Raw genomic sequence first — 14,385 nt, 5'->3', positions numbered from 1 at the left:
TATTGGGGAATATTGGGGAACAGTAGGGTTTCCAGGAGGGAATTTCCACCCTTTCTCAGGAATTTTTTTCGCTTTCCCGTTCCTGAATCCCGAGAAAAGTTGGAAAGTTGGTTGGGAAATCGGGAAAATCGGCTCCTTGAACCCAGGTGGTTGGCAGTATCGGCCATCACTTTGTGGAAATGATTCATCGTGGAGAACAGAAAACAGTTTATATCTGTGGATTCGGGAAAGGAAAGTGAAAATAATTCCTAGGAAACCCTAGGGAACAGTGTGTTTCTCCAGGTCCCATTGACTCGGAGTAGTTGTCTTTCAATCTAGTTGTGGAGGGCACAGCTCAGCAACCAGTCCAGTTGCCGTTTTCAATCTTTAGTTGCAGGGGGCGCAGCCCACCATGCCATAGGGAAATTGAACCGGCAAGCTTGTTGAGAGCTCACACTCAAACCAACTGAACCATCTGGCTGCCCTTGCACGCTATTTTGAAAAATCAATGATCTAATTCAGAAATTCTGGAATAAGATTACTATTATTATTTCGTATATCAGGTTTTTTTTTTTTTTTGTAATAATGTTTTCTTATATGTGAGAGAAAAGCCCAAATACCCATTGTACAGTTTACTGTTTACAGTGTTTCTTATCCTAAAACAGTAGCTCTAGTTACTGAGTTTATTTACTAAAACATAAAGATAAGAGATTTAATTGATATGAAGAGGCTTTCAGAATCTAATTAACTTCCCAGCTAGTCATTAACTCTATGACCTTTAGAAATAATTGACAGGGAATTTTTTTCCCTTATTCAGAACTTCTGTCAGGTAGCTACATTTCGGGGTAACATAGAATACACTAAATACAGTTGAGACATGACTGGATAATATGCCAAATAGCTACAAGTAAAATGAGATATACTTCTAATAACGTAATTTATCCACCCAATGTATTGCATACATATGCAGCATTTGCCTCATTCCTATCCTTTTAGTGATGGAGTCTGAAGTCTTTTCCCAGAAGGTCCGATGAAATATTTTGACCCTGAGAATAATGAGGAAAGCATAGCTGCCACTACTCTGCACTCCTGGCACACACCCCTAACCAATCACATCATACTTGCCGCCGAGTCTGTTCTTAGAATCTTTCTCAACACGTGCTCCAAGCAACCACTACCAAGTGAAGGCATTCACAAGGGAGGGGACCAGGGACCAGGCCAGGAGATGGTAACAACCGAGTAGCTTGGCTCACTGAGTAATGACAGGCTTTTTATAGTGTATTTCCAAAAACCTAACACTCTTGCTTTCAAAAATTAGTTTCACCAAATTTCAGCTTAAAAATTTTATTTTATGGTATGACTCTAACTCTCAGTAAAGCTACAAAGAATAAATGTTCAAAAAAATGTACTTTTAAACTCCATGCTGGAGAAAACAAATGCTCGGAAAGGAGAGTCTAGATCAAGCGTGTCCAAACTTTTTTCAACGTTTTTTACCAAGGGCCATATGTGGTAAAATACACAAACAGCCGGGCCACTCACTCGAGGTGAAGTACGTGTTGCCTCACCTGGTTTATTTAAGTAAGCTAAATATATTTTTGGAATTTGCTGTGGGCCAATTAAAAATGGATTGCGGGCCGCAGTTGGCCCGCGGGCCGCAGTTTGGACACCCCTTGTCTAGATCCTTTGCTACTCAGTTTTGGTTCACAGACTAGCAGCATCAGCATCACCTGGAAATACAGACTCTTGGGCCTTGCCCCAGACCCACTTAATCGGAATTAGTCTTTCAGCCAGGTCTCCCCTGCCCCCCACTGACTCAGACTGGGCCAGAGGCGTATCATTTGAGACCCACTGATCCCTCTTGTCAGATCCTGGCCCAGGAATCAATGTATGTTGGTCTAAAAGTCTTTTACTTTCTACCAATACTATAAGTAATATTTTATGTGTAGTCTTCTGTACCTATTTGTGGTTTTTTTTGTTTGTTTTGTTTTTTTACACAGCAATAACCTTTATTCTTCTCTGGTTCACTTGAAATAGTCTCACTTTTATTATTATTAAAACATATCTGACTTCAACGAAAACTTAGTAAATTTAATAATGATCATCAGTGAGGATGTTTATATGTATACACATACATATATGTGTTATATTAAATATTTATTGAATATGTATAATGTTCTATAATTGAGCTGGTCGTTGGAGCTACAGAAATAAATAAAACATCATCATGTCCTTTAGGAAAAAGAAATAGATTTATAATAATTTCAAAAAAATGCAGTGAGGTAATTGAAATAACAAACATGCTTTGATTAAAAGACTCACCGTCTTTTATTCTTACTCTAGGCAGGACTCTATTCCTAAAACTTCACTTTTTAATATTTCACAGGAATATATTCAGCAACCAATCCTGAGGAAGTAAGGATGTTCTACTGTTTGATACCTTATTTGATACTGTTTAAAGCCAAACAATGTTACTTTTACTCAGGTGCTATCAATGGCTAGAATGCAACTTTTGGATCAAATATACTGTCCAACACCAAGTTTCACATGTCATGAAATCTGTAAGTATCGTTAAAAATTGACAATTATGATCCAGGCTAAATATTTTTCCCCTTTCACTTTCAGATATTGGGGGAAACGCGAATCAAAACAAAACATGAAGACTTTGGTTTAAAAAAGTTCATGTAAAATAATGATGATGAATAATTATAAAGAAGTTACATTACTGACAAAAAGGCTATATTTCAAAACCTATTGTCTTTTCTGCTCCAACTATTATCAAATAATTTTCTGTTGATTATGTTAGTACTAATGCTTATTAAAGTTGCCCTAATAACAGAGATGAGAGAAAGTTCAGTTTTACTGCCTTGTGCATACAATTTAAGTAATCTAATGTGTACTTTATTTGCTCAACAATGATTTTCTTATTAAATGAGATGTGAAACAGCTTTTCATGGTTACAAAACATATGCAAATTAAGCAAGAGCATTACTTAAGAATGGATTTTAAATTTGATGTATAAAAATTTGATACATAAAAACACCATTTTTGTAGGTTATATGAAATATAAACACATTTTTAGGCCCATTTCTTTTTTTTTTTTCTTTTTTTTTTTTTTTACAAAATCACTTTTCCTCCTTTTTCTTGGAAGCCTCAACATTGAAAGCTTAAATCTTTATGGAATATACTAATCCTTTCTTCATGTTTCAATACTACCTATTCAAAAGCAAGTATAGGAGAGACCCAAGATGGCAGAGTAGATAAACACTGTACCTGTGTCCTCCTGTGAACACACAAAAATTATAACTAAATTGCAGAACAATCAACAATCAACTATCAGAAGTCTAGCCAAACAGAAGTCCTATAACCAAAAATATAAAGAAGAAGCCACGTTGAGACTGGTAGGAGGGGTGAAGACGCGGAACAGACATGGAACAGTCTCAAAACCTGTGTGGTGGATGAGAATCAGGAGGGATCTCTCAGCCACAGAGTTTCCACTGGAGGAGTGAGGGACCCCCCAACCCCACACCAGGCTCCTGAGTATTCATGCAGGGAAGAGGAGCCCCTACAACATCTGGCTGTGAAAAACAGTGGGCATTCTAACCATCCGGGTAGGATGGAAGGCTGTGGGAAACCCAGATGTCCTCTTAAATGGCCCTCGCACAGACATACTTGCTCGTAGGCACTCACCTTGGGCTCCGGTGGAGGGACAGTGACTCAGCGGGTGTTGAAGGCATGTGGGGGTGGGGTGGGGCACAGATATGTGTGGCTTTAAGGTGAGGGCTGGAAGACAGTTGCCATTTTCCCTGTAAGGGGACCTCCTCCCATGTAGCGAGCAGTTGGGAACCATCCTTCCTGTGTTAGGCCTTTCCCCACAGGCCAAATCTGAATATGATTGGTCTGGTAAGCTCTGATAGAACCCCGCCCCACCAAACTCCCCCACACCAGACGCACTTTCTTCGCAAGCAGCCAGCCCAGCATGTCTTGCTCTCTTTCTTTGAAAACTATCAAAGTCCAGTAGGCTCCAGGCAGGCAGCCAGCAGTGACTGGCCTTGTGTGCTCTGAGGCTTTAGCTGAGTTGCTCCAGGCTCAGCACTGCACCAAACCAGAGTTTACATTAACCTGGTGACCACAACTCTTACCACTCTAATGACTACCAGAGACCCTGCCTTACCCAACTTGCATACTGCATGAGGGTCTATCAGAATCTTAAGGGAGCCAGCAGGTAGCAGCAGGCTTTGGGGTGTCCTGGCTTTTTGCAGAGCTACCCAGGTCTGGTACTGGAGGCAGACATCCTTGGTTTGCAATGAGGCCTCTCTCACATGCCTCCAGGTTTAGCCCAGGCAGCAAACAACTGCAGATTGCTTTGTAGCTCCTACCAGGTACCCCTCAGCTGGTCACAGGCAGTGAGTGACCTGTACTGGAGCCCCTCCCAAGAGGCCCCAGAATCAATGTGTTTCAAAGTTGGCTTCAGACCACAGCAGGACACTGCCCAATTACCTCCACAAAAGGCACATACAAAGGGTGTTACAACAGGCATCAGAGCCTGCTAAGGTGAATCCCACTCCATATGGTAAGCCCCCCGCCCCAGAGCAGCCCATAAGCTGTGAATGTGGCCAAACCCCACAGCCAGTCAGACTGAGGGTCAATACCACCCACTGACATACCAACAGCAATCAAGGCTCAACTATAACAGGAGGGCACACATAACACACACAAGGGACACTCTTGGAGTACCTGGAGCTTGTAAACAGAAAGACTGTGACAAGGCCCCACAGGATACCTACTGCATAAGGCCACCCATCCAAGACTGGAAGACATTTGCAGATCTGACTAATACATACAAGCAAACACAGAGAGACAGTGAAAATGTGGAAACAAAGAAAAGTGTCCCAAATGAAAGAACAGAAGAAAAATCCAGAAAAAGAACAAAACAAAATGGAGGCAAATAAAATGTGAATCAGATACACAGTTCAACACAATGATTAAAAGTATGATCAATGATCATAGTGAGAACTTCAACAAAAAAGACAGCAAGTATTAAAAAGGACACAGAAACCATGAAAAAGAGCCAGTCAGAACTGAAATGAAGAATGCAACAGAAAGAAACACTAGTAGACTAGATAAAGCAGAGGATCGAATCAGTGATTTGAAAGACAAGGTAGCAGAAAATACCCAATCGGAACAGCAAAAAGAAAAAAATAATTTTAAAAAATGAGGATAGTTTGAGAGACCTCTGGGGAAACATCAATCACAACAACATTCTCATCAAAGAGGTACCAGTAGGGGAAGAGAGAAAGCAAGGGATTGAGAACCTATTTGAAGAAATAATGATGGAAAACTTTCCTAACCTGGCGAAGGAAACAGACTCACAAGTCCAGGAAGCACAGAGAGTCCCAAATAGGATGAACCCAAACAGGTCCACACCAAGACACATTATAATTAAAATGCCAAAGTTTAAAGACAAAGATAGAATCCTAAAACCAGCAAAAGAAAGGCAACTTGTAACTTATAAGGGAGCTCCCATAAGATCGTCAGCTGATTTCTCAACAGAAACTTTGCAGGCTACAAGGGATTGGCATGAAACATTCAACATTGTGATGGAAAGCAAGGACCTACAAACAAGACTATTCTACCCAGCAAGGCTAGCATTTAAAAATCAAAGGACAGATAAAGAGCTTCCCAGACAAGAAAAGGCGAAAGGAGCTCATCACCACCAAACCAGTATGACAAGGAATATTAGAGGGACTTCTTTAAGATGGAACAAAAAAATCAAAATTATGAATACTAAAATGGAAATAGCTACATATCTATCAACAATTACTTTCAATGTAAATGGATTAAATGCCCCAATCAAAAAACATAGGAGGGTTGAATGGATAAAAAAACAAGACCCTTACATATGCTGCCTACTAGAGACTCACTTCAGATTGAAAGACATACAGTAAGAAAGTAAAGGGATGGAAAAAGACATTTCATGAAAACGGAAATGAAAAGAAACAAAAACAGCTGGGGTAGCAATACTATACCAGACAAAATAAGACTTTAAAATAAAGGCTATAAGAAAAGACAAAGAAGGATCCAGTAATCCCACTTCAGGGTATTTATTCGAAGAAATAAAAAGGTACTTCACGGGGATGTGTGCATCCATATGTTCACCGCAGCATTGTTTACAATAGCCAAGATATGGAGGAAGTCTGGGTGTCTGTCAATGGAAGAATGGATAGAGGAGGTGGTACATACATACAATGGAATATTGCTCAGCCATGGAAGGGAATGGGCTCTTGCCATCTGCAGTGGCTTGGATGGACATGGAGAGTACTGTGCTGAGTAGAATGTCAGAGAGAGAAGACAGATGCAATGTGATTTTACTTTATGTGAAATCTAAGGAACAAAATAAACAAACAAAACAGAAACAAACTCATAAATACAGAAAATATTTTGATGGTTGCCAGATGGGAGGGGGTTGAGGGTGTGGGTGAAAAAAGGAGAAGGGATAAAGAAGTATAAATTAGTTGTTACAAAGTAGTCATGGGGATGTAGGGTATAGCATAAGGAATGTAGTCAATAATATTGTAATAACTATGTATGGTGTCAGATGGGTACTAGATTTGTTGGGGTGAGAGACGGGAGGAGGTTGGGGGTCAGGGTGAAAAAGGTAAAGGGATTAAGAAGTACAAATTGGTGTTACAAAATAGTTATGGGGATGTAAAATAAAGAATAGGGAATATAGTCAATAATATGGTAATAACTATGTATAGTGCTAAGTGGGGCATCACTTCTTAGATTATATAAATGTCTAACTACTATGCTGTATACATGAAATTGATATAAAATAATACTGAATGTCAACTGTAATTGAAAAATTAAAAGGAGGGGGAATGTTGAATGGGAATAAGAGGTCCTAATTTCCAGGTACAAAACAAATAAGTCATGGGGATGTAATGTACAGCATAGAGAATATAGTCAATAATATTGTGATAGTGTGGTAGTGTTGGATGGTTGCTGAACTTATAATGGTGATCACTTGTTTAGGTATATAAATGTTGAATAACTATTGTGTACACCTGAAACTAATATAATATTGTTATGTTAGCTATATTTTTAATAAAAACCTTAAAAAGAAACAAAAAACAAAAGCAATTATATACTTTCTTTAACAGAGGACAGAATAGAGTTACTGAGCTACCTGCACTAAGAACTGTTTTAATTATATTTTATAGTAACCTAAGAACGATTTTAAATGCTCCTGAAGAACATTATGTTTCTAAGTTCCTGCATGAAGAAAAAAATTTCTTTTCTGAAGACAATGAATTTACTTAATTATAAAGTTAAATACTGGCCCATGTTGCTTCAAGTAAATTTAAAATAAAATAGTGACAGGAAAGACCTACCGTTTTTCCCTTCTCAAATTTCATGGTTAAAAAAAACTAAAAAATGAAAAAAAAAAAAAAAAAAAACAGCACCCAATAGGAAGCTCATGTGGTTAGTGCTCTTTGTTAGTCTGAATGCCTTTGCCGGGGGTTTCTGACCAGGTAGTAAGCTTAACTGATTGACTCTGTGGTTACTGGTTTAGGGGTAAAATGTGGTTTTAGTTTGTTCCCAATTGGTGTCTCTCAAACTGAACATTTATGCTCTGGATTCTAACATCTCAAGGCTACACAGTCCTTCACCTCTGAAATGCACTCCTCAAATTTTACATGGAAGAATGAATGTTGGCGTTAATTTGAGAACAGTGTAAATGCCTCCCTTTTCACATTTCCACCCAGACCAGTGCTATGCCCTAGAAATTTCTGTGACGATCAATGCATTCTACATCTTCCCTGTCGCACTCGGTAGTCAATAGCCACATATGGCTGTCGAGCACTTGAATTGTGGCCAGTGCAACTGAGAAACGGAATTGAATATTTTATCTAATTTTGATTCATTTAAATGTGAATAGCCGCATGTAGCTAGTGACTATTGCATTAGGTAGCACAGATCTGGATTATTTTAGGTTTTTGGTAGTACTTTGATAAAATTGATCAAATTTTAATAAACTGCTTCATCGCAGCCATGAAAACATTTTTCATACTTTCAATGAGTACCATTACACTATATGATAATCACTTGTATATATCCTGTTGTAACTGTCTACCCCTCTTTATTTATCCTACAAATATTTTCCGAGGGCCTAACAATCTCTAGACATCACATTAAGCCCTGGAGATAGGATGGCCAACAAAATGTGCACTGTTTAAAATCTAGTATGAAAGAGGCAATTGGAAAACAGCTTCCATAGGGCTTTCATGGGGACAACTGAACAGATTATGACTGAAATACAAGAAAAGATCTAACACAAGTTTCAGGGCAGTTCAAGGACGGCTATCTAAAAGTATAAATTGGGACCTGACTTGAATGAATGATAAAGAAAAGCCAAGAAAGGCCAGTAAGGAACATTGAAGACAAAACAGATACGGTTTGGAGAAGCTGAGGGATATAAACATGTTTAGGAGACTCAAGTATAGGATGGGAGTGGTGGGAGGAGGTTGGCTGGAGGGAAATAACAAAAGATGAGGTTGGAGAGGAAGAGAAACACAGGGGCCAGATCATGCATGGCCTTGTGAGCAACCTTAAGGACGAAGAGCCCTTGAGGGGCCTTGTTTCTGCTTGTATGTCCAGGCATTTCATGGCACATAGCACGTCAGGAGTTCAGCCAATCTTTGCTCAGTGAACACAAGAAAGAATGAAAATTCAACCAATAATCAAACAAGCAAATGTACTTTTTCTTTTTAAGTAAAGTATCTGTGTGTAAATCCATCCATAAGGCATACATACAAATAATTTTATATATCTATATTTTTCTAAGTATAAAATTAAAACCTATTTAATTGGTTTAGATATAAAGAGAGCTCAAGCTAAACAGATACATTTTCATAGTTTACACCTCCTCCCAAATTTTGTAATGCAGAGTTTGTAAAGGAAGTCGTCTTTCATTATTTGCTGCATTTGCTTTTCAACAAAAATGGCACGAACCAGTTTTTACCAAACTATGCAGAGGTAGTTAGCTTATTGATAACCTCTAGTATCACTGTGAAACAATAAAGTTTATAATCTATTTTAAGGCCTTTCCAGTCCCAGTTCAGGCCTTAATTACGTCTGTGCAAGAACACATTTTGCTAGAACAAACTACTCTTCGAAGGTTTTAAATTCAAATAGGATTCAGGTGACAGAAAATAAAATTTCATGTAAATATCATCTCTTACTCTCCTCTTCACTCTCCCCACACTCTTCTTGCCCATTTTTGCATTAAAAAAAAAGTAATCCTCTACTGTCTCAGGATAAAAGGTTTTTTTTTCTGCAGGAGTCACATCTATCTTTTTGACTTCCTAGAAAATAGCAGAGGACCTCGTGCTTTACTTCCCTTCCACACTTAGTCACTGGACGACTGACCCAAATTGGATGAATAGCTCCATAGAATCACTGCGTCACAGAAGGGTGAGAGGGTCCCTCCCATGTGACACTCCCCTATGGGTTCTGTGGTTAGAAAACGCGTGCTGGAATTGAAGGTAACCTGTCTGTGACTCCAAGCATCACCTGAAATGATCTGGTGATCAACCACCTTTTTGAATGCAAATTTTGATAAATTGTTTAGCTTATGCCTTCCTTTCAGTAGCTTGTACTCCTTTGCCCTCTAATTATTCCTAAACTGATTTTTATATGTTTTACATCCTTAACAAGAATGCCTAGCTTCTGCTGGCACTTGCTAAACTGTTGCTAAGTGAAGGAATGGCCTAGAAGCATGTCCTGTGGGATCTGTGTTCTTTAAGTCACCCTGATGTGCTCAACACCACATCTTCCAGGAACGGAGCCCATGCAGGGAATCATATTATTTCCCTTACAGCCCAATGTCAACTACAAGGGTAGAAAGGCAGCTAACAGAACCAGGAGTGGAGCTAGACAGTTAGAAGACATGAAGGGGGCCGTTCCTTAATACCATCAGCATCCCTATTGAATTTCAATGGCCTCATAAACTAGCATTTTGGGTAAATATCCAGTATACTTGTCACAGAATTAAATAAAATGGACTTTCTTCAAAGAAAATGCTTTTAATACCATAATTGTTTTTTTTTAAACCAATGGATTAAAAATTTAACACATTTACTAAATCTGGCATATTTATATATTGTATCTAAACAGATATTCAAGCTGCATTATAATATAATAATAATAAAAAAAACTCTCTCAGTCTAAGTCTTTGTAAGTCTTTGTGCCATTGTAACAGTAGTGCTAATTATCAAGCGAAGACATGATAATTACGCAGAGCTTTTTTGCTAAAAGAAGGAAATCTTTTTCAACACCCACGCACTGTACAATTTCCTATGACCCTGTAACACTACTCTGGTATGGCCCAGAAATTTATATTTCAGTTTAAATGCTGGGAATCATATTATTTCTCTCTCCCCATCAATCTTTTTTTCTTATGAGTAAACTGTTTTCAGAGGGTTAAGGGAGAGAGGTAATGGTCCAAATGGGAAATATAAAACTAATGACCCTTCGTGAAACATATTATGCTCCTCATTAAACTTACTCAGTTAAATGTATTCCATTAAATTAAAATAAATAGGATTTAAAATTTTACCCAGGAGTAGTAAACTACCTGAACTCTCAACTTCATGTTAGATCCATTCCAAGAACAGATTCCTCAAGTCCCTGATGTATCACAGGTTTTTCAGCCTCTAACACAATTTATGTCTTAGTGCTGCAGAGGTTTTCAAACTCGGTGTGCATAAAAATTATTGGGAAACTTGTTATAAATGCAGATTCCCACTCAGATCCCCTCTTCTCCACCAAGAATCCCACGCATACTGGTTTCAACGAACAGCACTTTGAAAAAGACTCCATGTGGAGGTGATGTAAATCTTATCGAACTCAGGGGATCCCACTTTACTTCTTTCTCCATCATCTCTTTTATTCCTAAAGTGTGGAAAAGGCAAGTAGGTGAAGAATATGTGATCCAGGTAATTGAGCAGGGCAGACTCACACGTGTTAGACTTATAACTTGTTACTTTCATCCAAAGAATCAAGCCATGGAATCTTTAGATTTGTCCTAGCAACCCCCTAATGTCTTTTTCAGAGATTCAGAACTATACTCTATTGATGTTAAATCCAAGATAGAACTGCTGCTTTATGCTCTTTTAAAAGTATTGGGGAGGGGGGTGGTAGATGAGGGTTAATGGAATCAAATACATGGTGACGCTAGGTGGTGAACATACAATGTGATGACACATAGATGATGTATTACAGAATTGTACACCTGAAACCTATGTAACTTTACTAACTACTGTCACCCCAATAAACTTTAATTAAAAAAATATCACTTTTTAAGGAATTATGTTGTGAAGCAAGATTCTGCAAGACAAAGGTTCAAATGCCAGCCCTCTGATTTTCAACCCAGTGTTCTTCTGATGGCCTGTAAAGAAGTCTGGCTCAGATGCCCATCTGTCCAAGAATATGAAAGTCTTTACAGCATGTGAAATTTTAAGGTTTCTTTAAGTCACGTAGGATATTGTTAACCAAAACCCTCATTAGATGAGTTTTCTAAACTATAAACTCCTTTAAGAGAGTAGATTTTCAAAGTCAACAAATTTTCAACTCGTTTAATATGGTTCTACTGCATTTTACATCATATTAAAAACTGGCACAGTTCAAGTCTAATAACAAATTCCAACTCAAATTCTTTTGTTACCCTGAAATGTTTGTTGTAATGATTTTGGTAATGAGATGGAGTTTTGAATATAGAGTTCTGTGTTTGGAACTTATGTTAAATGTATACAAGCATGCATAGACAGGCAGATAGATAGATAGACAGACAGACAGACACACACACACACGAAAGTACCTATGAGATTGGACAACTGATTAGTGATGTTCACAGTCATCTCTCTTTAATTTTTTTCACATTTATATGTGTACATAAATAAAATACTACCTGAAATACATAATAGGCAAATTTTATAAATGATCTTAAATTTCAAGATCAAGGCAAGCGCACAATTAAAATCATTAGTCAATGAAAACCTAAAATGATATGCAGTAATGCAAATCTGAAAGTATTTTAAACACATACCACATTAGGTCTCATTATAATTCACTTTTTTTTTTCTCTGAAATTATTTGCTTGGCCTTGCTGGGCAAAGATTAAAAAAAAAACAACAACTTTAAAACCTGATTAGCACAATACTTTAAAAAACCTTCCAAATAAAAGCAAAGAAATGAGAGTTAGTCTTAGACAATCATAACAAATCAAGGGAAGATGGATGTGAAAGCAGATTAATTTGATCAGGAATAGTACTAGATTTTTTTCATAATGTGGAACCAGTCTAAGAAATGGCAAGAATGACTTATAATCTGGCAAACTGGCTCTGCCTACGTATTTTTGAAACACTAATTTTTTTTCATTCCTAGGAAAGCAGACACAATCTAGGAGATGAGGAGCATAGGTAGGTGGGAAAAATACACAGATGGGGATAGTCCTCAATAGCCCTCTTTCTTTTTGGTTTAGTATTCATTGCTTGTGAAGGGTACTTGTAAGGCAATAACATTAAAGTAGGATACATGCAAGAAGCATTTAAAATTGTATGGCAATGATACTAACAAACCTAAAACATTTTTTGAGCTTTAATGTGGTGCTTATTTATATTTGGCACAATAAAACAATGTTTTAAATCTGACTTTAGTGAAACATTGAACCAACATTTAGAAATTTGTTTTCTTCAGATTTCTGATTCCATGTATACTAACAGTTTCCACTGCTATATTAAACTATATAATTTGCAGGAAAAACATATCTAGGAGAAGAAGTGTCTTTATTCTTCCAGCAAAAATGCATTAGGGAAAATTAATTAGAAAGAAGAGACATAAAATAAAGTGAAGTGTAAGGTTGGGGTTAGCTCATTTCAAAAAAATTTTTTTTCCTTTGACTATGCTGGGAAACTAGTCTATATTAAAAGAAATCATAAGTCATCTAAAATGGGGGTGAGCTGTCCCCTGGCCACAGTTCCCAATTCTGGTGTCCTGACAGCCGTCGACAATGATGACTCACGAAGGATGAGGCCAATAATTTGACACCGGTGCCTGAATTCTAGCAAGGACCCGATTCACGATTTACATTGTCCCTATTATCATGTCATTCTAATTTGCATTTTGAGGGAGAAAGGGTGGAGTATTAGTTGGGGTGATAGCCCTGGGGACAACTGTGGGAATATGTACATCTTAGCAAAAGGAAGGTTGTGCTCGTGAGTATACGTATGTGGAGGGGGGGGGGTCCAAACGACCCGTGGCTCTGCCGAAGTTTGGGGTCACCAACTACGCATGCGCACTCACCTCCACGATGTCCGAGTTCGTCCGGCTCTCATGTGGCTCGTTGTATTCCGTGTATTTGAGCAGCACCTTGTCCATGTCAGTGCTGGCGTACTGGAACAGCTTGTTGGTGCTGTTGAAGATGATCAGAGCGATCTCACAGTCACACAGCACGCTCAGCTCATAGGCCTTCTTCATTAACCCAAATTTCCTCTTCGTAAATGTCACCTGAAAAAACGAAAGCACGCAAGTTTTTTAAAGAAAAATGAAATCATACTTTTTTTTTTAAAAAAAACAGTACTTTTTTTCCCCCTTTGTAAAACAAAGTGTGCCATTGTCAGAACCCTTGGGCACTAACACATTTGGAAAGAAAGCAAATAAATCTAAAACTAATTTCTGCTCAGAATTTGAAAATGTGTGATTTCTAGCTTGTTGCTGAATGTGAAACTGTAAATGCCAGATTTAATGTTGGAAATTTTAATGAAGGTGACCAGGATACTGTTCATGTTTCTTTGAACAATTTAAGATTAAAAAAATTAATTTCAGCATGGCTAACCTTTTTCCATTATAATTAAGTTTGGAGCTTTTTTTTTTGACCACTTGAACACTGGACATGACATTATAAACATAGCATTTAAATCTGTGTTCAAAAATTCTCAAAATTGCTTAAATCATGCCATTTAATTCAAAACAACTGAAGGGATATGACTGACTATGCTTTCAGACAGTGTTGTATTCTGTTTTCTAGAAATCCAGTGGGGAATTGGGAAGTACGTTAGTTATAATACCGTTAGGGTTTTGGTTTCATTCTTCTGTGTATCTTTCTTCCTCTCCCAGGCCAGAAACTGTACTGTTATCTATGCCTTTTCCTCTTTTTAATCTAATCTATTACCAAGTCCCATAATTCCTTCCCTCAAAATGTTTCTCAGGTTCACACTTTCTTGTCTATTTCCCAGGCGGCTCTATCGTTCACGTCCTTATCAGCTTCCTGTCCTAGATGATCTCCCTGTCTGGAATCATTCCCTCCTCAATTCATCCCAATCTTAAAAACCTCACTCTGCACTGCCT

At 37.9% G+C, this 14,385-nt stretch overlaps 1 protein-coding gene across 24 annotated transcripts in view; it reads right to left on the bottom strand.

The window, feature by feature from the left end:
• MEF2C (myocyte enhancer factor 2C) overlaps positions 1-14,385 on the bottom strand; it is a 167,885-nt gene that overhangs the window by 64,532 nt on the left and 88,968 nt on the right. For all 24 annotated transcript variants that reach the window (XM_019734219.2, XM_074328749.1, XM_074328752.1 and 21 more), the window contains one exon: positions 13,342-13,545. In XM_019734219.2, the coding sequence (XP_019589778.1) occupies positions 13,342-13,545 (204 nt within the window). The remainder of the gene's footprint in view (positions 1-13,341; positions 13,546-14,385) is intronic.

Source organism: Rhinolophus sinicus, linkage group LG03 (genome assembly GCF_036562045.2).
Source record: "Rhinolophus sinicus isolate RSC01 linkage group LG03, ASM3656204v1, whole genome shotgun sequence".
NCBI classification, from domain to species: Eukaryota; Metazoa; Chordata; class Mammalia; order Chiroptera; family Rhinolophidae; genus Rhinolophus; species Rhinolophus sinicus.
Note: the sequence above shows the minus strand (reverse complement) of the source record. Positions and strands in the feature narration are given on the sequence as shown.